At 40.6% G+C, this 24,570-nt stretch overlaps 2 protein-coding genes and 2 long non-coding RNA genes across 6 annotated transcripts in view; 2 read left to right on the top strand and 2 right to left on the bottom strand.

The window, feature by feature from the left end:
- The window catches only part of DENND2C (DENN domain containing 2C), an 89,251-nt gene extending 79,411 nt beyond the window's left edge, over positions 1 to 9,840 (top strand). For 2 of the 3 annotated variants that reach the window (XM_040471381.1, XM_040471382.1), the window contains 5 exons: positions 381 to 422; positions 1,333 to 1,438; positions 7,415 to 7,654; positions 7,894 to 7,980; positions 9,419 to 9,840. In XM_040471381.1, the coding sequence (XP_040327315.1) occupies positions 381 to 422; positions 1,333 to 1,438; positions 7,415 to 7,654; positions 7,894 to 7,980; positions 9,419 to 9,450 (507 nt within the window). In that variant the 3' untranslated portion in view covers positions 9,451 to 9,840. The remainder of the gene's footprint in view (positions 1 to 380; positions 423 to 1,332; positions 1,439 to 7,414; positions 7,655 to 7,893; positions 7,981 to 9,418) is intronic. The other variant, XM_040471383.1, reaches the window with a different exon arrangement.
- Positions 9,841 to 11,168: 1,328 nt separating this feature from the next.
- LOC121027733 (uncharacterized) lies at positions 11,169 to 12,351 on the bottom strand. The gene is made up of 2 exons (XR_005788899.1): positions 11,953 to 12,351; positions 11,169 to 11,858 (listed from the first exon to the last, which is right to left on the bottom strand). It is a non-coding gene; the product is annotated as an uncharacterized LOC121027733 (long non-coding RNA).
- A 194-nt stretch (positions 12,352 to 12,545) lies between these two features.
- Positions 12,546 to 22,119, top strand: BCAS2 (BCAS2 pre-mRNA processing factor). Its single transcript, XM_040471384.1, has 7 exons — positions 12,546 to 12,679; positions 12,788 to 12,880; positions 16,065 to 16,135; positions 17,981 to 18,142; positions 19,592 to 19,642; positions 20,725 to 20,805; positions 21,814 to 22,119. The coding sequence occupies exons 1-7, from the start codon at positions 12,587 to 12,589 to the stop codon at positions 21,938 to 21,940; spliced, it is 678 nt and encodes a 225-aa protein (XP_040327318.1). The 5' UTR covers positions 12,546 to 12,586; the 3' UTR covers positions 21,941 to 22,119.
- Positions 22,120 to 22,133: 14 nt separating this feature from the next.
- The window catches only part of LOC121027734 (uncharacterized), a 46,194-nt gene continuing 43,757 nt past the window's right edge, over positions 22,134 to 24,570 (bottom strand). Inside the window, exon 2 of the long non-coding RNA XR_005788901.1 lies at positions 22,134 to 22,789. This is a non-coding gene — a long non-coding RNA (uncharacterized LOC121027734). The remainder of the gene's footprint in view (positions 22,790 to 24,570) is intronic.

The following is a 24,570-nucleotide window of genomic DNA, read 5'->3' as shown; positions in this document are numbered from 1 at the left end:
AAAATTTTTTTAATGTTTATTTATTTTTGAGACAGAGAGAGACAGAGCATGAACGCGGGAGGGTCAGAGAGAGAGAGGGAGACTCAGAATCGGAAGCAGGCTCCAGGCTCTGAGCTGTCAGCACAGAGCCCGACGTGGGGCTCGAACTCATGGACCGTGAGATCATGACCTGAGCCGAAGTCAGACGCTTAACCAACTGAGCCACCCAGGTGCCCCAAACATTAAAAAAAAATTTAAATGGGCTACAACTTGAACTTAATTTTGTTTAAAACTATTTCCATTGCTTGAAAGAATCAAACACTCTTCCTGATCTAGCAGTGCCTAATGTATGTCTCTGTGAATGTCTCTAGTTTAACTTACCTAGCTCCTTTATCCCATAGGTGCTGATAGTTGATCTCTGTGCAGACAAGTTCTTACAGGAGGTAAGTAACAAATGAGGTGATTACATAATATCTGGGGATAATTGGACAGAAAATATGTGAAAGTACTTAGAGAAGATGACTCAGGCAAGACTTTTAGTTCCTACACATACTGACACTGTGGCCAATCATACAAGATTGACCTGAAAAATTGGGTTAGGTTTATAGCTGTCTCTCCCAAAGAAGGAAGGAGGAAAAGATTAAATGTCATTCTCAAAAGAGGTAACCCTCCTTTGACATCCAGATGGGGTGATGTATAAGGATCTAACTTCATTGAATGTAACAAGCATCCAACATTGATTATGTCTAGATACTCTGTTAGAATCTAAAGGTAAGATGCAGTTTGAGCCCCTCAGACCTTATGATCTAACAATGAGAAGGGGGAGTGGACATATGTATAAAGTTTTAGAAATCGTGTAATAAAGATTTCCACATGGTACAGTAGGGGCAAAAAAAAAAAAAAAAGTGGTCATTTATTCTGGGTCTTGAAAGTGGAAGGGAGAGTTAGCAAAGCCTGCTTAGGGCAACACTCTGTAGCCTGTATATAAGTGTGTGAGCACTCAGCACAGGGTAAAAAAGGATGTTTCCCAAGACTTTGTCTCTTTTCAAAGCGTTTGAAACACTGTTTATTTGTGGATGATCTTTGTAATACAGTGTTAGACTTGTAGATGAGAGATATTTGATGGAAAGGTACCAGAAAATGTCATAAATATATATATGTATATATATTTAAAGACAGTTACGTATACCATAAACATCCTGAATTCTGCTGAATGTAGGGAAAGAAGGTTCAGACTGAGTCTTTAGCCAAAATCTATACAAAGTCACCGGTGAAATTTTGGGGATTTAACTGGTATATGTTTGAGATTTTCTCTCTCAAAGGTCCTGAAAAATCTCAATTTCGTCCCTTAAGGTATCTGATGAGGGTGAAATTTTACCTCCTAAACTCCAAGCTGCCTTGATGCAGATTTTGGAAGAACGAAATGAAATCTTGGCTCAGGAGCAGAATTTTTCACAAGGTATGAGATAAATGGTCGAAGACTCAAAGTCAAGGTGGTAAATACTTACTGAATGCCCAGCACCCTACTAAAGGATGTACAAAAGTATCAGATTGCCTGTGATCTGGAAAGCTTATAATCAGCTTCCTTGCTGACCCTCAGATGTGCTGGTCCCCTTCGGTTTCAGTACTTTTTTTTTTTTTTTTTTTTTTAACGTTTATTTATTTTTGAGACAGAGAGAAGACAGAGCATGAACAGGGGAGGGCCAGAGAGAGGGAGACACAGAATCTGAAACGGGCTCCAGGCTCTGAGCTGTCAGCACAGAGCCCGACGCGGGGCTCGAACCCACGGACCGTGAGATCATGACCTGAGCCGAAGTCAGCCGCTTAACCGACTGAGCCACCCAGGCGCCCCTGGTTTCAGTACTTTTACACTTGCTCTGTTCCATTCATAGAATGCTGTTCTCTAGATAATACACATGGCTCAAGCTCTTGTTTCCCCACAGGTCCATGCTCAGATGTCACTTTCTCAGTGAGGCCTTTCCTGACTGTCCTTTTTATTTATTTTTAATGTTTTATTTATTTTTGAGAGACAGCATGCAGGCAGGGGAGGAGAGGGAGAGAGAGAGGGAGACAGAGGATCCGCAGTGCACTCTGTGCTCAAAACAAGCCGATGTGAGGCTAGAACTCACGAACCCCTGAGCCAAAGCCGGAAGGTCAACCGACTGAGCCACCTAGGCGCCCCCTGACTGTCCTTCTAAAAACTGTACCCACTCCTTCAAGGCTCCCTATCCTTCTCCCTGACCTTAGTTTTCCCCAGGGCTTTTATCACCATCTGATGTACTAGAAATGTAAGGTCCATGAGAGCAGAAACAGTCTGTTTTGCTTTATCTCCAGTACTTGAAACAATAGTCAGCAAGTAGGTACTCGATAAATATTTGTTGAATAAATGGGCGAACAATATTTACTGAGTGGCTTACTGTGTCCCAGGCATTGTGCTCCACACTTAGCATACATCTTTTTCCATCCTTGTAATGTCCTTATGAAGCAGGTATCATTATTTCATCCCCATTTTACAGATGAGAAAACTAAGGCTGTTTACTGATGGAGAATATGAAGGAAGGAGCAGCTTTAGAGAAATAATTAAAAGTTCAATTTTGAATATTGAGATACCTACTGGATATTCAATACACAGCAGACATTCAACTAGAGATATCAAGTAGACTTTTTAAAAAATATTTATTTATTTATTGAGAGAGAAGGGGAGAGAGAGAGAGCATGAGCAGGGGAGGGGCAGAGAGAGAGGGGAACAGAGGATCTGTTCATTGACAGCAGCGAGCCCAAGGTGGGGCTCGAACTCACCAACCGTGAGATCATGACCTGAGCCGAAGTCGGACTCTCAATCGAATGAGCTCTGGGTGCCCCCAAGTAGGCATTTATATACATGAATTTGGGATTCAGATTTGAACTGAATTTGCTATTTTAAAGCTGTGGGACCAAATGAGATAACCCCCTATAGAGTGAGTATAGATAGAAAATAACAGATTTAAGGATTGACCCCTTGGGTTGGCTGGGAATGTTGTGGTCAGATTTCCGATGTTTGGCAGCAGGGAACAGGAGCATCCAGCGCAGGGAAACTACAAGAGCAGCTAGTGAAGGAGGAGAAAAAACCCAGAGGAGTAATATTATAGAAACTGAGTGAAGAGTGTATTTCACAAGGAAAGTAAACAGTGTGTCGAATGCTACGAAGAGGCCAACTAAGATGAAGACTGAGGATTGACCGGTAGATCTGACAATGGGAAGGGCTTAGAGACCTTGTAGCGGCAGATGCTGTGAGATGGTGAGAAGGAAGCAAGACTGGGGAAGGTTCAAGAGAGAATTGGAATGTCATTCAGCTTTTTGTAAAATTTCTTTTTAATGTTTATTTATTTTTGAGAGAGAGAGACAGAGTGTGAGTGGGGGGAGGGGCAGACAGAGGGAGACAGAATCTGAAGCAGGCTGCAGGCTCCCAGCTGTCAGCACAGAGCCCGACGCGGGGCTCAAACCCACCAACCGTGAGATCCTGACCTGAGCTGAAATTGGACGCTTAACCAACTGAGCCACCCAGGCGCCTCAGCTTTTTGTAAAATTTTAATGGAATTAGAAAGGGCCAAGAATAGTTAAGACACTCCTGTAAAAGAACAACATTGAAGGGGCTGCCCCACAAAACACCGATTAATCAGAAAGTCACAGTAATTAAGATCATTCGGTTTTGGTTCAGAAATAAACAGAGCAAGGGAAAGAAAGAACAGAAACTGCGTAAGCATAAGGAAACTTAATTTGTGTCAGTACCAACATTGCCTATTAGCAGGAAAAGAATGAACCATTCAGTAAACAATACTAGGACAACTGGTTTTCCATATGAAAAGAAATGAATATGATCCATACCTCAATCTGTACCTAAAACTAAGTCTGATGAATTAAAGATTTAAATGTTAAAAGTGAAGGGGGGCCTGGGTGGCTTAGTGCAATTCTTGATCTCAGGGTCGTGAGTTCAGGCCCCACATTGGGCACTGAGCCTACTTAAAAAGAAATTGTAAATGTTAAAAGTAAAACATTAAATGTCTACAGAAGAATAGAAGAAAATATTTTAGGGGGCACCTGGGTGGCTCAGTCGGTTGAGCATCTGACTCTTGGTTTCAGCTCATGATCTCACGGGTTTGTGATCGGAGCCCCATATTGGGCTCTGCGCAGTCAGCATAGAGCCTGCTTGGGGTTTCTCTCCCTTTGCCCTTCCCCAACTTGTGTGCACGCATATTCTCTCTCAAAAAAATAAATAAACATTAAAAAATAATTTATGTTTTGGGACAGTAATGAATTTCTTAAATGTGGCACAAAGAGCAGGAACCCTAAAGTAAAAGGTTGATTAATTTGACACATAAATTGTTTAAATCTGTTCATTAAGGGTCACCATGGAAAAGAAATGTAAAACAAGCTACAAACTAGGTGAAGCTATTTTCAACAAATATAACTAATAAAGGAATAGTATTCAGAACTTATTTTTAAGAATTCCTACAATTTGGGGCTCCTGGTTAAGCATCTGCCTTTAGCTCAGGTCATGATCTTGCTGTCCATGAGTTCAAGCCCCAAGTCAGGTTCTGTGCTGACAGCTCAGAGCCTGGAGCCTGCTCCAGAGTCTGTGTCTCCCTCTCTTTCCACCCCTCTCCCACTCACACTCTGTCTCTCAAAAATAAAGAAACATTTTAAAAAATAAAATTAAAGAAAAAAATAAATAAATAAATAAAAATTCCTATAATTCAGTAGTTAAAAAAAGATGAACAACTTGGGGTGCCTGGCTGGCTCAAGTTAATAGAGTGTGTGACTCTTGACCTCAGGGTCATGAGTTCAGGCCCCACATTGGGTGTAGGGATTACTTAAATATAAAATCTTAAAAAAAAAAAAAAAGATGTACAACACAATAGAAAAATGGGGGAAACATATGAACAGTCATTTCATAGAAGAGGAAACGTGAAAAGCCAATAAATATATGAAGAGGTGTACACCCTCATCAAAATCAGGGAAATATAAATTAAAACCACAGTGAGATACCATTTTATACCCACCATACTGGCAAAAGTTAAAAAGTCTGACAATATCAGGCATTGAGGAGAATGTGTAAATTACTTCAGCTGCTTTGGAAAAACAATTTGTCATCATTTAGTAAAATTAAAGGTGTATATATTCTGGGGCACCTCGGTGGCTCAGTTGGTTAAGTGTCTGACTTTGGCTCAGGTCATGATCTCACGGTTTGTGGGTTTGAGCCCCGCGTTAGGCTCTGTGCTGACAGCTCAGAGCCCAGAGCCTGCTTCAGATTCTGTGACTCCCTCTCTCTCTGCCCCTCCCCTTGCTCATGCGTGCATGCTCTCCCTCTCTCTCTCAAAAATAGACTTAAAAAAATTTTTTTTAAGGTGTATATATCCTATAACCTGACAATTCAACTTTAAGATATATACCCTAGAGAAACTCTTAAACATGATAATTAGGAAACAAGTAAATAGTCTTCATAGCAGCATTATATGTGATAGCAAAACTGTTCATTGACAGGAGAATGTTGCCTTAAGAAAAGCGTCTTACAAACATCTGTTTTATATAAGGTTCAAAGACGTACAGAAACCTAAAAATATGTTGTTGGGGTGCCTATGTGTATAGAGAAACTGTAATCTCAGGTTAAGGGAATGATAAATATAAAATCGCAGAGAATCGTCGCCCTCTATTGGAGAGTAGGGGAAGAACATTTCAGAGAGGGCATCACACGGAGCTTCAGAGATAACCCTTGATGATCTGATCTATTTTAAACTTTGGGGTGGGTACTGGTGTGTTCATTTCACTCGTGACCTTATGAAATATTTATACATATAAAAGAATGTACAAATCATATACACTAAAACAAACAAATAATTGAAGATAAGTTATAGAAATGCATAATTTTTAGAACAAAGGGAATTAGATTAAGAAAGGGTACAACAGGTATAAACAACTCTTGAAAAGTTTTGCTGTAAAGTGGAAGAGAAATGGGACAGTAACTGGAAGGGGTGGGAGACTGGGGCACAGGTGTTGACAGTAAAAGCAGTGATGGATCATGGATTCTCAGCTACAGAAGGAAAGAGATGAGAAGGATGTCTGTTGAACAAAATATTTTAAAAATGTACTTTATAATCAATGTAATGCCAGAAGAGACATTAGTGGTCACCTCATCAGCCACCTCATTGTACAGATATGGAAAGAGAGGCCGTGGGGTGGGGGGTGCAGGTGTAAAGCAACTTGCCTCCCATTATACTGCTGTTTCGTGGTAGAACTCTGACCAAACCTAGGTCCGATTCCCAGCCCAGCACGGAGCTAATGGAAAGAGCAAGAGATATCATGAAGGGGGAAAAAAATACTACTAGAAATGGAAGAAAAAGGAGGAGTTTAAGTTGAATCTGAGGTTTGAGCCTGGAACCTGAAAGGCAATATATTTCATGTTACAGTGGTTAAGAATTACCTGACTTGGGAGTCTGGCAACTTCTCCCTGTAAATAGATGAGATGACCCTGGAGAATGTCTTTGTTTTGAGCCTCATTACCCTCAGCTGTAAAAAGGAAATAATACCTGGACCACTGTATCATTACACTTACAAAAGTTCTAAATACAGTGCTTGACATATCTTAAGCACTCAAATTATTCTAGAATAATAATGGTTATAGTATGAAACGGGAAAGTGGAGAGAGAAACTGATTTGGTGGAAAAATAGAATGAATTTGGTTTTGAACATGTATTGTGTATTTTACCAATTTCTCAAAAGGACCTGATTTGACTTTTAGACAGAATTTAAGTGGTAATGGGACAACCAAATGATGATTACCCATCATGGTAATGATAGGTAGGTTACCTGAGTTCTGGTGACATATCAGGGCTACAGATGTAAGGTTGAGAATTATCAACATGGAAAGCCAGCTCTATCTCTATGCCAGTGAGCTCTTTAAGGGTGGGAATGCTGAAGAGAGGTGGTCTGAGGACCATGCTTAGGGAGAGGAAGAAGAGGCAAGAGAAAAACAAATGCTTGGTCATAAAAGCAGGAGAGGGATCCAAAAAATCAGGAGAATATAAAGTTGTGGGAGGCAAGAGGAGGAATGAGGAGGGGATTCGCATAAATGCAGCACAGAGTTTAAAGGAGAGACGAATAGCGAAGCAGATTAAATTTGGCTGGTTCTCACTGGTGGCCTTTGAAAGAGCAGTTACAGTGAGATCACAGATATGCAAGCCAGGCTGAAAGATGTAATAAGAGTATGTGTGGGAAGAAAATGAAACTAAAAATATAAGCCATTGACTTTTTGCAGGTCATGGAGTGTGCAAGAGAGCCAAGAATCGGGATTCTCAGTCCTTTGATCTAGGATTTCCTGTACATGACTTTCATAACCATTTCCCATAAACACAAAACTTAGGGTTTTTCTTTTCTTTCTTATTTTTCTTTCATTCTGCAGCAGACGTGACACTCAACTCTCTGGTGTCTGAGGCATTTGTGAGGTTTTTTGTGGAGCTGGTGGGACATTATTCTTTGAGCATGACTGTCACTGAGCGTGGGGAGCGTGTATTCCAAAGGGAACCATTCCGTAAATCCCACACCTCCCGAAGTGTACGCCACTTCCTGGATCTCTTCATGGAAACTCAGATGTTTGCAGGCTTCATCCAGGACCGAGAGCTTCGGAAAAGTGGGGTGAAAGGTCAGTTTCATCATAAAGTTATCCCTCTGTATTTAGTGAGCACTTGGAGCATTTGAAAATAATATAAACAAAAAATGGTATAAAGCCTAGGGCTCAAAATCTAGGTTGTTATTATGGAAAATATTTATCTTATAATTTTGTTTCAGCTATGGAATCACACTGGTAGAAAGCACAGAGGTTTATTTAAGTGATTTTCAGTAAGTATTGGAAAATTTCACCAACATGAGTTTTCCTTGTAGGTTTGTTTGAGGTCCGGGCCCTCCAGTATTTGGAAACAATTCCAGAGTCTGAGCCCAGTGGGATGAATAGAATTTTGCGGAGTCTTGGTGAGTTGCTTTTTCTTTTTGGATAATGTGACTTAAAAAAAAAAAACAAAAAACAAAAAAAAACCCTTTTGCAGTAAGTATGCCTCATCACAAAAGCTTTATAATCAAATCAACAATATGACCTCAAATACACTGAACATAAACCATGACTTAGTTCCAAAGTTTTTTGGAGAAAAGGAAGTGTTTCTCAGAGGTCAGGATTCTCCAGCTGAGTTGTCCTTGGGTCTGTTTTCCTCAGATAACATAAGAATTTGCATATCATGATTATTAATCTTTTCTAGGTCACATCACTGGGAGAATCTCATAAAAACTGTAGATCTTTTCCCCAGAAAAGTATGCTTCGAACATACAATTTTTAGGGGCGCCTGGGTGGCTCAGTCAGTTAAGCATCCGACTTCAGCTCAGGTCACGATCTCACAGTTGGTGGGTTTGAGCCCGTGCAGGGCTCTGTGCTGACAGCTCAGAGCCTGGAGCCTGCTTTGGATTCTGTGTCTCCCTCTCTCTCTGCTCCTCCCCCACTCAGGCTGTGTCTCTCTCTGAAAAATAAAAAAATAAACATGAAAAAAAGAACATACAATTTTTACATATAATTCTAGGGTATTCATGGACCCTCCTGAAGCCCATCCATCAACTCCAGATTTAAAACACCCAGTTTAGAGGGCATCTGAGGCAAAAGAGGATTTCCTACAACTCTAATTTTACACTTCATAAAGAAACACAGATGTTTATGATTTTCCAATTATAGCTAACTTTTTATTATCCTTTGTGATATTGGAGAACAGTGATGTGGTACCCCAAAACAATGAAGAACCTACATTCCATGGTGTTTATATTGGTCTTTGAAATATGTACCCCCTGGTAACTAGACTTACCATAGGGATCATTTTATAATGTATAAAAATGTCAAATCACTATGATGTACACCTAAATCTAATAGGACATTGTATGTCATTTATACTTCAGTACAAAAAGAAAAATACATGCCCCTAATTAAAATTAGGCCTTATCCTTAACTAGCTGAGAGACCATGGACAAATTATACCTTGAGCTGTTATTTAATCTTTATACCATGAGGTTAGATCAAATCAGTGATTCTGAACTCTGACTACAATGTTTTAATCTCTGGGGAACTTAAATGAAAATTTCCTCCACGCTAGGCTCCAAGAAATCTCTGGGGATCAGGCCAAGTGATTTTAACCTATAGTCAAGGTTGAAAACCACTGGATTAGGTGATGTCTGAGTTCTCTTCTACCTCTATAATTAGACATTTGGGGTTGGCTAGTTGGTTTGTTTGGTAACCACATCCCCTGATAGCTTTGGATGGCGGCTTACTCCTGGGCTGTTCTAAATGACTAAATAGTTAATCCCTTTCCTGAAATAATGTACAATAAATAAAAATGAACTAATGAGAGTTCACTCTACTTTTTTCTCTCTTTAGGAAGTAAAATGAAATTTCTGCAGAAGAAATGAAATCTTTGATAGACTGTCTTCATCCTAAATAGAACAGAAAGTGCCAAAGAAAATATTTTTCCAAGAGTCAGGAGGCCCTGGAGTAGCCTACAAAATCCTGGAAAATTTGAAAAGGTTACAAAGCAGGCCAGGTCCTTGGAGGAGGATTCTCCTGCTGCTGCTGTAGTAATCACTGGAGAGTTGTCGAGAGTAGTCTGGAACCAATGTTCTAATTACTCTGCCTCCATTCCCCACCCCCAACCCCCCCAGTAGCCTTTTCTATTGAATTCTTAGGCTCATTCTTTGTGTTATGTGCTTAGTCTGTGAAGGCATTTGTCTTTTACTAGGGAAGGATTTGGTGTTGCATTTTTAAAAACTGCTCAAAGAGGAGGGGCACCTGGCTCAAAAAAATAAACGAACAGCTCAAAGATGAGCACAATAAGAGAAATTCTGAGTTTCAGGTACTGGGGAACATGATGGAAGTGCAGAATATGCCCTACACACGTAATTCTCATCGCTGAAATATCATGGCAGCTTTAAACCTACGGGCTGTTTGAGCTGAGGCAAGGAATATGCTCATTTCTGTAGCTCCAGCCTAACGTTCTGTTGAGGGGATCGCACTTCCGTGGAAACCCTATTTATTAACACTGTTTTTGAGAATCTCATACAAGTAGATACCTTGTGGCTTCTCCACATTGTGTGGCACGTGAGTAGCCTGTCAACATTAAACTTTGTAGAATTGGAACAGGAAAACATCCTTGCAAGGGCATGAGACTATCCCTCCCCCCTTTTTTAGTGTCTTCCGTGTGCCATGCATGATGGTACCTGTATGTCATCTTATTCAGTCTTTTTTTTTTTTTTCAACGTTTATTTATTTTTGGGACAGAGAGAGACAGAGCATGAACAGGGGAGGGGCAGAGAGAGAGGGAGACACAGAATCGGAAACAGGCTCCAGGCTCTGAGCCATCAGCCCAGAGCCCGACACGGGGCTCGAACTCACGGACCGTGAGATCATGACCTGGCTGAAGTCGGACGCTTAACCGACTGCGCCACCCAGGTGCCCCCTTATTCAGTCTTCAAGTCAACTTCATGAGATACTTGCATCTTGCATTTTACTAATGAAGAAACTGGAATTCAAAGAGGTTGACTAACTTGCCCAGAGTTCTGCAGTAGAGCCAGAACTGAAGCCAGGACTATTCATTTGTGAACACAGAGAAAGTTGATTAGTCCTGCAGATGGAAATTTGAGCTCTGTGGGACCACAGCTATCAAAAAAGTTCTCTTTGAAGCTCGAAGCCAACTCAGCTCTGAGAAGGGACTTCAAACTATAGGTGCCTAAAGGAGACTCATTTTTGGTTCCCCTACAATTGTTGGACTTTTTGCCCTAATTAAATTGGGACTCAAGACTGAACATTTCCTGGACATTCACCACATAATCACCCCGACTCTTAATATCTAAAATCGTAGTAGGAATTTATCAGTGATGGTGTGTTTTCAGTGATAAATGTTATAGATGTCCGTTTGTTTTTCTTCAATTCCTGCTGATGGGTTTAACTGGCATAAAAATATTTATTCCAACTTAACCAAACCTTACAAGTTGTATTATGATGCAGTTTATTGACTTGCACAGTATTGTCATTACAACCCATTCAGGTGCGCGTGAATGAATCTGAAGCAGATACCGTTTAAGGCTGGTGCTATATAATTCTTATGGGCCTAAAAAATAGAACTGAGCCTGTATCTTTTGTAAAATGTTTATTAAGCAGCTAACCCCAGTGGGGCTCTTAGCAGACATCTCCCCATTTGCCACCCCAACCCTGAAGGAAAATCAGTAATTGGGAATTGTTTATAAAATAGGGGTAGGAGGTATTACGGTGGTGAACACTGACCGTCCCTCTGTGAGGAGACCTTTGTATCAGGGATTGAGGTCTTATTTTATCCCTGTGACCTGAAGCTACTTCCTTTTCTTAGGTCTGTTTTATTTTGTTTTTGTAAAGTATAACGAATTCTGGACATATTTGTAAAAAGAGTTGCTCAAGATTTGTATAAAATGTTGTTTATAGATCTTTTAATGAATAAACAAAAATTCCATGGATCTCTAGAATTTTAAATAAAATTGCTTAAGATGTAAAGACCTTCTACACTACTTAAATCTATAACTAGCACATTTATCTGATGATAGTTCGAAAGACAATCCGAATCAATGCTAGACTAACCCGATTTAGTAACCGTGGCCAACATTTCCAGGCTCCTGGCAGACAAAGCCTGGGTCTGGATCGCACACACACAGGGCAGGGCATATAGTCCGACACCTTATTTGGTATTGGCCTGCTTAGTCAAAGGGAGCTGGGAGACCGGGCCCAGAGCCGGTGCTGCGACGGCAGCAGGAGTGGTTGGAAGGCAATGAGCACAATTCTATTTCCGGACACCCTAAAGGCAAAATGACTGGATTTCATAGACGTCCTGAAGGCAAAATGACGCGATTTTGTTGAATCTGGATTTGGTGGGCAATCATTAATCTCACCTTGGAAGTTCCTTTTGTTACGAAGGCCCTTAAGCTTCGCAGCTTTAACTGGAGACTGGCGCCAACTTCCAGAATCTGTGAAATAACTGCATTTATCCAATGCAAGGGCTCTCAGGGGCCGAGAACGAAAGATAGTGGGCGGGTACAGCAAGGAGCTCAGGGACAGAGAAAGACTGCCACAAAGAGAAAAGTTTAAGGGTTGAAGGAGGGAAGTTAGGGGAGCAAGCCGAGTGGGAAACCAGTGTCTCTCTCCCCGCCAAATCCCACTGCCAGTTCCCTCCAAAAGTTTTAAGGCATCCCCCCGCCTAGATATCAGAGTCCTGCCGGCAACAATAGACCTAACTCCCCTCCAAATTGCTCCCAGTCGGAGGCCAAAATGGGGGGGGGGGGCACGCTGGGGGACAGGAAATTGAGGAGTTCCTCTGATTCTGGGAAATCGCGACGTGACGTCACGTCCGACCAAAAGAAAATGGCCGGGCAATTCCCACCCCCTGGACGAGTGCGCCTTCAGAATGGACAACTAAGCATGCGCTGGAGCCAATGCGCAGGCGACGTGTATTACGTCATGGCGAGCGCAGGCGTAGTGAACGGGCCTGAGTCTGCGCAGACTCGGAAAATTTCGGCAAGCCTAAGAATGGCGGGCACGGGTTTAGTCGCCGGGGAGGTTGTGGTAGACGCGCTGCCGTATTTTGACCAAGGTTACGAAGCGCCCGGTGTGCGGGAAGCGGTAAGTTCGCGCTGTCGGTGTAGCTGAATCAGCGCTGTCTAGCCCTTGGTGCTGAAAAAGCACCTTGCAAGTTGCTATCCCTGTCCTGGCCCCTGTTCTCGTTTCTAGGCTGCAGCGCTGGTGGAGGAGGAAACCCGCAGATACCGACCTACTAAGAACTACCTGAGCTACCTGACAGCCCCGGATTATTCTGCTTTTGAGGCAAGTGTGAAGTCTTGAGTGCTGTGAATATTTTGAGAGTTCTAGCCACAGAAAAGTGAATTTTAAATGCCAGCTTTAACTATTGCTTGTTTAGCTATTTATTGTGTAGGTGTTATCGGTCCATTGAAAACAGCTAGATAAACGTTTTCCATCTTTCTTATTCTGAGACCCACTGAAGGACTTCCTGGGGCTTCGCGATCTAACGATGCAAAAAATAGCGTGTACGTTTTTCAGACATTGGCTCCTTGGCGTAAATTTTCAAAGGTATGCCCTACTCGCAAAGGTCTACACTGAAACGAGTAGGCATTTTTAATGTATATAAGCCTAATTACTTAGGCTCCTGAGAACCACTAGAGGGCGGCCTTTGTATCACAGCCTAGATATTTACCGAACATATGCGAATGACTGAAGTGACAAACCGTATAGAAATAAAATACTACTTAAATATTTAGCCCAGAAGTGCACCCAAGATACTACTTAGGGTGTAATCAGCTAAATGTAATGTGAAGTATTACTTCTAAATTAATAGATTCTGTTAGGCATTTAAGTATATACATATTTGAGTTTTTACCCCCCGTTATAGGTAACCATATATTTAATCAAGGAATTCTGTTGTGAAACGCAGGGCCCCTGAGTGGCTCAGTCGTCTGAGAAGCCGATTCTTGATTTCAGTTCAGGTCATGATCGCAGGTCATGGGATCTAGCTCCTGGTGGGACTCCTTGCTAAGGATGGAGCCTGCTTAAGATCCTCTGTCCCTGTCCCCCTTACCCATACACGTAAGCGTGCGTTTTCTCTCTCTCTCTCTCTCTCTCTCTCTCTCTCTCTCTCAAACAAAAAATGCAGTATTTATATTGAAGTAATGTGGGGGGGGGGGGAAGTTGTTTAAGTTTTATTTTTTTTTTAATTTTTTTTTTTAACATTTATTTATTTTTGGGACAGAGAGAGAGCATGAACAGGGGAGGGTCAGAGAAGGAGGGAGACACAGAATCTGAAACAGGCTCCAGGCTCTGAGCTGTCAGCACAGAGCCCGACGCGGGGCTTGAACTCACAGACCATGAGATCATGACCTGAGCCGAAGTCAGCCGTTTAACCAACTGAGCCACCCAGGCGCCCCAAGTTGTTTAAGTTTTAAATAGAGAGAGGTACTCCTGTGATATGTTATTTTCCCATGCATTTTCTAAATGTTACCCAAATATATAATGTTGCTACCCAAATATAGATGGGACCACACTAAGAACTAAGTACAGGGGTGCCTGGGTGGCTCAGTCAGTTAAGCACTGACTTCGGCTTGGGTCATGTTCTCAAAGATCGTGGGTTCGAGCCCTGCACTGGGCTCTGTTTTGACAGCTGGGAGCCTGGATCCTGCTTCGGATTCTCTGTCTCCCTCTCTCTGCCCCTCCCCCGCTCATGATCAGTCTCTCTCTCAAAAATAATAAACATTTAAAATATTTTCAAAAAAGAACTAAGTACAGTAATGCTTCCTTATTAGATTGGCTCTTGAAAATTTCAGATAACTTGGCCCAGTTTTCCTTTCAGCTCTCTCAAATACAACAGATGCCTCCTTTTGTTATAATTAGTATACTGATTATTTAACCCTTTTTTATAAATAGGAATTAATAACGTACAAGGCTCCCCATCTCAGTCCTAAAAACAACCCTGTGAACTATATAACTATGTTTATTATCCTAATTTTTTAAATGGGAAAACTACAGCTTAGGGAAGCTAATTTGCCTAAGACCTTAACCACTCCTCAAACTGCTTTTGAAACTGCTCTTCCCAGGTGCCTGGCTGGCTTGGTTGATAGAGCATATGACTCTTGATTTCTGGGTTGTAAGTTTGAGCCCCACATTTTTACTTAAAAATAAAATCTTTAAGGAGCCCCTGGGTGGCTCAGTTGGTTAAGTGCCCGATTGTTGATTTTGACTCAGGTCATGATCTCACGGTTTGTGGGTTTGAGCTGATGGTGTGGAGCCTGCTTAGGATTCTGTCTCCTCCTCTCTCTGCCCTGCTCGCTCGCTTGCTCACTCACTCACTCACTCACTCACTCAATAAATAAATAAATAAATAAATAAATAAATTTTCTTGGAAGAAAGAAAGAAAGCTCTTGAGTTAATTCATTAAACAATTATTTATGGGAAAAAAACCTATTTATGAAAGTCTATTCTATGCTAGGAATTGGATAGCTGAAATACTACTATAAATGAATACCTAAGCAGTTCTTTATACTCAGGCCAGGAAATGTGCAGAACAGAAATGGAATAGGATATTGACCAAAACATTGGACCTCAAGGAGTGGAGCTCTACCATAGCTCCCAGCTATCCCTTTTTAATTGCACAATTGTTAGAACAGATAGCAGAACCGGTTTCTTTTTCCCTTTCCCCATTTCTCATTCTTTGAAAAGAGTAAAGTATGAAAATGGCAGCCAAGACCAAAAAGAAAGTATGGGTTTAGGCTCATAGCCCTAAAGCAAAAGCAAATTTTTTCATGTCCAAGTCCTTTCCTCCCACCCCCAACCCTGTAAATACTTAGATCACCACTGGCTTCACTATACAGTCAACTGATAAGTTAAAAACAAATGATAATAATGTCCTATCTCCACCTCAGAACACTTATTTTTTTTTAAATTATTTTTTTTTCAATGTTTATTTATTTTTGGGACAGAGAGAGACAGCATGAACGGGGGAGGGGCAGAGAGAGAGGGAGACACAGAATCGGAAACAGGCTCCAGGCTCCGAGCCATCAGCCCAGAGCCCGACGCGGGGCTCGAACTCACGGACCTTGAGATCGTGACCTGGCTGAAGTCGGACGCTTAACCGACTGCGCCACCCAGGCGCCCCTCCACCTCAGAACACTTAAATGGGAGTGGGAGAGAGGGGTAAGATGTGACTGGGATTGAAATTGTTTTCAAAGCTCCCAGCTGATTATTATGTGCTGCTGGGACTGAGAACCACTGGTTGAGGATTTATCCTTTTTTCTGTGGGTCCCTTTACATATGAAGTATGTGGTCTCCTGACCCTTGAGAGCATTTAACCCAGAGAAGGCTTAGTGGGAAGGGAAATGATCCATATTAATGGATAGCATAAAGGACAAATATTTAAGTAGGTTAGATTTATTATTTGTTTGGCGGTTATTAATTGCAATTTGTCAATATGATTTTGGAAATAATTCTTTCTCCAAATCAGACCGACATAATGAGAAATGAATTTGAAAGACTGGCTGCTCGACAACCAATAGAATTGCTCAGTATGAAACGGTAAGTTCTACTTCTGGGTTCAGCTGGACCCAAATCATTGTTCAGTTTTAAGTTACTAGTAAAACTGCTGTAGCTCTGTTAAAATGTTGCAAAGAAAAAAATTCCTATCTGATTTTATATATTTATATTTTTTCATGTAATAGTGGTTTTTATAATTATGTGTTAATGTTCAGATATATTTTTGCACTGTTATTTAAAAATGAAAAACATTTTAGGGGCGCCTGGGTGGCTCAGTTGGTTAAGTGGTCGTGAGTGCAAGCCCACGTCAAGTTCTTTTCTGTCAGCACAGAGCCTGCTTCAGATCCTCTGTCCTCTCTCTCTGCCCTCCCCCGTGCATGCTCTCTCTCATTCTCAAAAATAAATAAAGATTAAAAAAGAAATACAAATGCTGTATTTTAAAATCCAACAACAGAGGAATAGTGTGAATTGTAATGAGGTTCATGTTTTAAAAATTTTTCAAGGACATGTTCCTAATTAGATCTCTAGTTCTTTGCTCATAACATATCTGGGTGAAACCATGTTAATGGCTTATAATGATTCCTGCTTCACTCTTACACAAGGCAGCATTAGTAAACAGAGTGCTAGGATAGTTTGATTTTGGTTCCACTCTCTTCCCTCCCCTGTCACTTTATTTCAAAATTGCTTCTCTCTCAGGGGTGAAAAACCCAAACTTCCTTTGTTACTTTTTCTAAAATGAACAATTGGATTGCTTAACATCTGAGATCCCTGTTGACTTTAAGATCACTCTGGAATTTTGAGAACTGCTAAGTAATCTGTCACAGCCCAGTCCTTTGAGAAAGGGCCACATGCACAGTAGGTTTGTCCTCTCAGCATATGTGTAGATTAGAAGAGGGATTTGAGTCTGTAGAACCAGAAGACTTTATTGCTTCTTCTCTTGTGCTCCATTTCCTGTCTATCCTGAGTGATAAAGGCAGAATAAGTTCCAGGATTCCTCACTTCCTCTGTTTCCAGGTCCTTCTGCTCTATAGATATTCAGGACAGTAACTCCTTTATGGCAGTATGTCTCAAAGCCTTAGACCCATTAAACAGTGGATTGTGAATGAAACTTAATAAGATATCACAGCGTTTTTTAAAGGAAATAGATTAGGGGTGCCTGGGTGCCTTAGTTGGTTAAGTGTCCAGCTCTTGGTTTTGGCTCTTGGGATTCTCTCTCTCCCTCTCTCTTTGCCCCTCCCTCCACTCACACACGTTCTTTTTTTCATAGGAACAATTTGGGGTTTTTACAGTAGCTAGTCAAAATATTAAAATGGAAATTAAAACTTCATCTGTAGTAACTCATCAGTAACAAGCTGAGATTTATGAAGAGTATTGGCTATGTCGGCAGTGTTGAAGGAATGTGTAGTGAGAGAATAGAGTTAGGTCCAAATGCAAAGAATTAACGATCTCTCTTCCATTTTTTTCTTTAGAGCGGTGTGGGTATGTGGGTGGAAAGCTGGATGAATGTAGGTGTGTTTTACAAAAATGATAGCATAGTTTTTTTCGTATCCTATTTTTTTCTCTTAATATTATAAACGTGTTAATGTTTTAAATATTCTCTAGTAGCATTCAGTAACTAGTATAACAATCCTTCATATGAACATACTCTAGTTTATTGAATCACTTCATGTTGAAGTAAACCGTTTTTTTTGTTTATAATGAATGTTATATACTGTATATAATGAATGTTAAATCTTATTTGTGAAAGAATTGTTTCTTAGGATGAATAGGTTTCTTATTACCGCACAGTCTACGTCTTCAATCTTCTGTAGATTTTACATTGTGCATAGGCCTGTGAAGCATTCTATTGGGAGGAAAGGTAAAGATTTTATTGTTGTTTAATTTCAGATATGAACTTCCAGCCCCTTCCTCAGGTCAGAAAAATGACATTACTGCATGGCAAGAATGTGTAAACAACTCTATGGCACAGTTAGAACATCAAGCGGTTCGAATCGAGAATCTGGAACTAATGTCACAGCATGGATGCAATGCCTGGAAAGTATATAATGAGTAAGAAGTTTTTTGTTTTTATAAACCCATCCTACCCACAGCTTTGGTTTTTTTGTTGTTTTTTTTTTAAGTTGGGGGGGGGGGGTAGGGTGCCTGGGTGGCTCAGTGAGTTAAGTGTCTGACTTCAGCCAGGTCATGATCTCACGGTTCATGAGTTCGAGCCCCACATCGGGCTCTGTGCTGACAGCTCAAAGCCTGGAGCCTGCTTCAGATTCTCTGTCTCCCTCTCTCTCTGTCCCTCCCCAACTTGTGTTCTGTCTCTTTCTCTCTCTCCTCCAAAAATAAACATTAAGAAAAAGAAATTTTTTTAATCACTTCAAAGAAAGATAAGCCTGGGGAGACACAGCTGTTTGAAGACTGACTCTTGAGAGAATTGCAGTTAATAGGGGGAAAAAAAGTAGAGAAAGAAGAATATTTGAGTCACTAAAGCCAAGAAACAATATTGGATCTAGAGCAAGAGAATAGTAGGGCCAGTGTGGTTCAAATGGACCCTAAAGGTGATTCTCTACTGCGTTGAGGAAATTGATAGGGTTATGTGAATTATATCTCAATAAAGCTTTATTTAAAAGGTGTGGAGGGGTGTTGGCGACTGCCCTTGAATCACTTCTCTCAGGGTCACCCCGGGTGGCTTAGTCGGTTAAGTATCAGCTCTGGTCAGGTCACAATCTCACAGCTCATGAGTTCCAGCCCCACATAGGGCTCTCTGCTGATGGTGCAGAGCCTGGTTTGGTTTCTCTTTCTGTCCCCCCCCCCCCCCCGCCCCGCCGCTTATGTGCATGTGCGCTCTCTCTCTCTCTCTCTCTCAAAAACAAATAAATAAACACTTAAATTTGTTTTAATCACTTCTCTCAGGATGATAGCTGCATGCTACTGTATATTGCTCAGATTTTCTGCTGTGCTAGTGAGAGCCAACTTGCACGAAATCTAAATCTGCAGCCTTCCATGACAGTTTTGTCTTCTCTCTCTAGTTAGCAATAGATGGGAGGGGAGAATGACACGATAAATGTGGGTACAGAAATAGGGAGATAATAGGGATTTGAATGAATACAGTCGTGAGTTATTTTCCATTCTCTCCATGGAAAGTAATGATAGTTTAAGAAGTGACCTAACTATATGAAATCACGGTATCAGTAAACTGGTTGATCTTGAGACGTTAAAAGACCTGAAGTGGAATTCAACTGACACTTCTCTATGTTACCTTGACCAAGTTAATTAATCTTCTAAGCTTAATGTCCTCACATGTGAGATAGGGGTAATCATACCTACCTCAAAGAATTCTTAGGAGAATTAAATTAGCTAATAGTTACATATAGAGTGTCTAATGTGGTGTTTGGCACAGAGCTCAATAGCAGAAGAACTTGAACTTGTATCAACTAGATAGTTCACTTTTAGTTGGTATTATTACATTTTAATGTATATTAATCTGGTTTTCCTCTTTTCCTTCCTTAGAAATCTAGTTCATATGATTGAACATGCACAGAAAGAGCTTCAGAAATTAAGGCAAGTTTGTTTTTCCTTTTACTTTTTTTTCCTATTTATTTATTTAAGTTTTTTTTTTAAATGTTTGTTTATTTTTGAGAGAGTGCATGCGAGTGGGGGGAGGGGCAGAGAGAGAAGGAGACAGGATCTGAAGAGGGCTGTGTGCTGACAGCAGAGAGCCCAATGAGGGGCTCAGACTTACGAACCGTGAGATCATGATCTGAGCCAAAGTCGGATGCTTAACCAACTGAGCCACCCAGGTGCCCCTTGAGATTTTATTTTCAAGTAATGTCTACATTCAGCGTAGAGGTCAAACTCACAACTCAGGATCATGCGAGATCACGAGTCACATGTTTTTCTGACTGAACCAGCAGGTGCCCTTATTTTCCTCTTACTTTAAAGTTTAGGTGAATCCTTATTAAACAGACTGAGAAGAAAAAGGGACCATGAGTACATGGACTGTACTCATACGAGAGTAGTACTAGATGATCTATATGTCCAGCATCCAGTGCTGGGTTTGCCTTACTAGAGCAAAGAAGTAGACTTGAGATCTGAAAACATCTCTACCAAGTCATTTGCAATTTGCAAATCTGCAAACATTGAAAAGGCACTTTTAGATGGAGAAAATGTTGTAGCAGAACATGTATAATCTGATTTATGTAAAAAGAATTCATTTTGGGGCATCTGGAGTAGAGCATGCAACTCTTGATCTTGGGGTCATGAGTTCAAGCCTCATGTTGGGCATAGAGGTTACTTTAAAAAAAATTAATCTCTTCTTGCACATATACATGTAGAAAAGAGTTTGGAAAGAGAGGGAGAGGGAGGGAGGGAGAAAAGGGAGAAAGAAAGACTGGAAAAACACCCCCCGAAAACTGAACAGCAGTTAGTTAGAAGGAGAGGCACATGGGAGGAGGGACTTCTGCTCTTTAATGTTTTATGAAATTTGTAATTGAAAAATAGAAAGGTAATTCTTGGGGTTAGTCTATTACTGTATCTGTCCCTCTCAAGGAATTAAAGATGTTATATTATGTTGATTATAGATTTTCTGTTGATTTTCATCTTATATTAAAATGTGGGTGGGTCATATAAATAATATTTTACAGGAAACATATTCAAGATTTAAACTGGCAACGAAAGAACATGCAGCTCACAGCTGGATCTAAATTAAGGGAAATGGAGTCAACGTGCGTATCTTCAGTTCCATCATCTTGTAAATCACTTAGCACATTTTAAGATCCAGATTTAATAATGTGATTCAACACTATTCAAATGCAATGCCACAGGTGTCAAACAAATGCTGTTTTCTGAATCCCGCTCTTCACTGCCTCTGCCTGTCTCTTGATATGTGGGCTTGGAAGGCACAGAGAGGGGCGGGACCACTGCTGTTTGCTTCTGGTCTCAGAACGCCCTGTCTCCAGCACAGGGTTTCTGCTCTGAAAAGGATTCTACTTCTACTCCTTGAAAAGGAAAAACACTTACCTATTTTTTAACTCATGAGGAAGGGAGATTTCATACTTTGATAATTTGTTTCCGCTTTTTTCCCTGTGTTCACTTTTTTACTTTTAAAATGTTCTTCATATACACTGATAAATTTATATGAGTCCCTAAATACAATCAGGAATTTTTGTATCATTTCTCTTTTTTGCTTTGTATTTCCCTTCTCCCTTCCCTGCCCATCATTCTCCTTGTTCCACCTTCTCCTCCCCCTCCATGTACCCCGTGTTATTAGTCTACTCATCTTTTCACATTTTTCTTCAAGCTAATAGAATCTCCCAAATATACATGTGTGTTTCTTTTCATTTGTCACAGAGATTTTTTTTCTGTGGGATTATTTCTTATTCTAGAAATTCCTCCATTTTTAACTATTGCCTCTGCCCTGTTTTCTCTCCGTTTATTTAATCCCATTAAATATTATCTTCCATCACCTTGTCCTGTCTCTTCAACCATTTCTGATTTGCTTTAAAAATTTTTATTTTGAAATAATCGTAGATTCACATTCAGTTGTAAGAAATATTACAGCTAGACTTGATGTACCCTTTATCCACTTTCCCCCAGTTGTGCCTTAGTTTTTTAAAATGGAAAGTTAAAGTGGTTCACAATATGACCCTGAAAGAAAACGTATATGATAAAATCTTCTAGGAGAAATTCTATATTAAGTAGTTTTTCCTTTTTTTTTTTTTTAACTTGTTTAGTTGGGTATCCCTCGTCAGCAAGAATTACGAGATTGAAAGGACTATCGTGCAATTAGAAAATGAAATCTTTCAAATGAAGCAGCAACATGGAGAGGCAAACAAAGAAAACATCCGGCAAGACTTCTAAAGAGACAGATGAATTTGATGGGTAGAAAGGAAGGCAGACTGGGCTTTCACAGGAAGTCAGGCATCTGAGCTGTGAAGGAGAACAGCATCTTAAGGAAATATCAGTGGTTAAATGTTTACTGTAGAGTGTGGACTGTTATATTTGTATGTTTTAGCAGAATAAAAGCTTTCAGCTTGGTGGGTTTTTTGTTTTGTTTGCCATAAAAAAACAACTTTAGGCTTTCAAAATAAGTATGAATTTAGAATAATATTATAGAATTAATTTTGAACGACTGGACCAAATTTTGTACCCAAGAGATATTTATAGAAAGTTTTTAACATGTACAATCAGTTGGAAACTTTTGGTTTATATAGTTTCAAATAAAGGGTTAGTTCTAAACAGATTTTTGATTGCCATGCAAGACTTCTGAAATACAGTGTCCATCTGTGTCGTCCGTTGTTATCATCATCAGAGGTAACAATTTCATGAGGCTTGGACCCCCGTTCTAAGCACTTGAGGTAGGTGAACTGACATGAATACAAAAATCATTTGATCCTCACAGAAACCCTAGGAAGTAGGTACTGCCATTCCCGTACACAGACTTATAGTGGGTGCTGATGAAGAAACTTGTCGAAGTTCTATAGCTAGAAAGTCATCCAGGTGTTTGATCCAGTAGTGTAGCTCCAGAGTTGTGTTCTAACCCTCCACTTGTAAGGAATTGATGAGTATAAAAGATGACTTCCTGATTCAGTAGAAAATCTTTGCGGCACATCTGCTTGCAGCCTCCTGTAATCTCACCGCTGTTCTTTGGGTTCCAGGGTCTCCTTATCCCACGTCGAGCTGTAATGCAGCGTTGAGTTTATTGTGATTCTGAAATAAAAGGTAAACAGCAGCAAAACCCATTATTGGAGGAGGCGGTAAGTTGGGAGTTTTAAAACAATGTTTCTCAAGTTTTTGGGTTTTTTTATTTTGAGAGCACACAAGCGTGCAAGGGAGAGGGGCAGAGAGAGAACCCCAAGCAGGCTCCACACTGTGCTCACTAAAGCCTTAATGTGGGGCTCGATCTCACAAACTGAGATCATGACCTAAGAGCCCTGATCAAAAGTGGGATGCTTAACTGACTGAGCCACCCAGGCACTCCCCCCTTTTTGTTTCTTAAGTAGGCTCCACACCCAATGTGGGGCTTCAACTCATGACCTTGAGATTGAGTCGCATGCTGCACAAGTTGGTGCAGCCAGCCAGGTGCCCCAGTGTTTCTCCTGTTTTTCTTAATGGTGGAGAGCGAATACATCTTGGGAGCAGAGGGTTACTGGTTTAAGGTCATAACTTGAAGTGACTTGTGACACCAAATATTTCCATCTTTTTTTTTTTTTTTTTTAATTCTTGCTCCACTGGAAAATTCATTCCACTAATGCCTAATCCAATTTGCTTCACCTTCTCAGCCCCAAGAAATTGTATCTTTTGCTGTTCCCTGCCTGAGAAACTGGACTTTAGGTAATCCCGGTCCCTCACCACACTCCTCTGTCCAGTGGTATTCCCTTTTTCGCTATTTTGCTAGTAAATCCCAGTCTAGTATAGTGACCAGCTTACAGAGCTTGCGTGTTTCCTTGGCCAAGGTGAGTTTGGTGTGCCAGGTTCAGAGTGCATTACTCCACAGAAAGCAGCTCAATGACAAATCTGTAAATTAAGATTGATAGTTCTTTCTCTAGATTGATCATACTCATAAAGTTTGTCCCATTAATTGAGATTCCTCTCATTCATAAATAACTACACAGAGTTTGAGGATGCCTCCAACAAAGCTAAGAGAAAACAAGTCTGCAGGACATTGGATAAACTGAGCGAGGTCACTAGCCCCACCACTAGGCCAACGTAAGCCAGTGAACTTACTGTTTTACAAGTCAGTTTGAATTGGATTTTTTTTATCCTAACTTAAGCCTTCCTAAGGCTTAAGTTAAACCATCCTAACTTAAGCCTTCAAGATAAAATAACCAGGTATTTTTTCCTGAAGATCGTAACACTACATGCAACAAAACACTTGATTTTTAGAGTGTTTGTCAAACAGTATACAATGCAGATTGAGATCTCTTTGGTTGTCATCCTACAAGGGAAAATAATGAGCAGAGAAAAGTGTGAGATAGTTAACCCTTTATCAACTTTAAGAGAAATGGAGCTTCCTAGCCCATATGAAAGACAGCTTTCAGTTACCATCAATTTCACAGACATGTTTGTAAATTGTCTTAAATATTTTAATCACAGAGGTACCTGGCTGGCTCAGTTGGTAGAATGTGCAACACTCGATCTTAGGGTTGTGAGTTCAAGTCCCATGTTGGGTGTAGAGATAACTTAAAATCTTTAAAAAATTTATTTTAGTGGGGGTGCCTGGATGGCTTAGTTGGTTAAGCATCCAACTCTTGATCTCCGCTCAGGTCATGATCTCAAAGGTTCATGAGTTTGAGCCCTGCATCAGGCTACTCACTGTCAGTGTAGAGACTGCTTGGGATTCTCTCCCTCTCTTTCCATCCCTCCCCTGCTCATGTTCTCTCTCTTTCAGAATGAATAAATAAAGAAAAAATATATATATATATTTTTTTTCTTTTTTTCTTTTTTTTAGGGGCGCCTGGGTGGCTCAGTCAGTTGAGCTTCTGACTTTG

This window comes from Herpailurus yagouaroundi, unplaced genomic scaffold, assembly GCF_014898765.1.
Source record: "Herpailurus yagouaroundi ecotype Mexico unplaced genomic scaffold, PumYag 77, whole genome shotgun sequence".
Lineage (NCBI taxonomy): Eukaryota > Metazoa > Chordata > Mammalia > Carnivora > Felidae > Herpailurus > Herpailurus yagouaroundi.
The sequence above is the reverse complement of the archived record's forward strand: the minus strand, read 5'-3'. Positions and strand labels throughout refer to the sequence as shown.

Excerpts from the sequence above, each read along its gene's own strand:
- BCAS2 (XM_040471384.1), top strand. The coding sequence starts at position 12,587 with ATGGCGGGCACGGGTTTAGTCGCCGGGGAGGTTGTGGTAGACGCGCTG. Across the intron at positions 12,680-12,787 it reads CGCCCGGTGTGCGGGAAGCG|GCTGCAGCGCTGGTGGAGGA; the intron begins GTAAGTTCGCGC and ends TCTCGTTTCTAG. Across the intron at positions 20,806-21,813 it reads TTAAGGGAAATGGAGTCAAC|TTGGGTATCCCTCGTCAGCA; the intron begins GTGCGTATCTTC and ends TAACTTGTTTAG.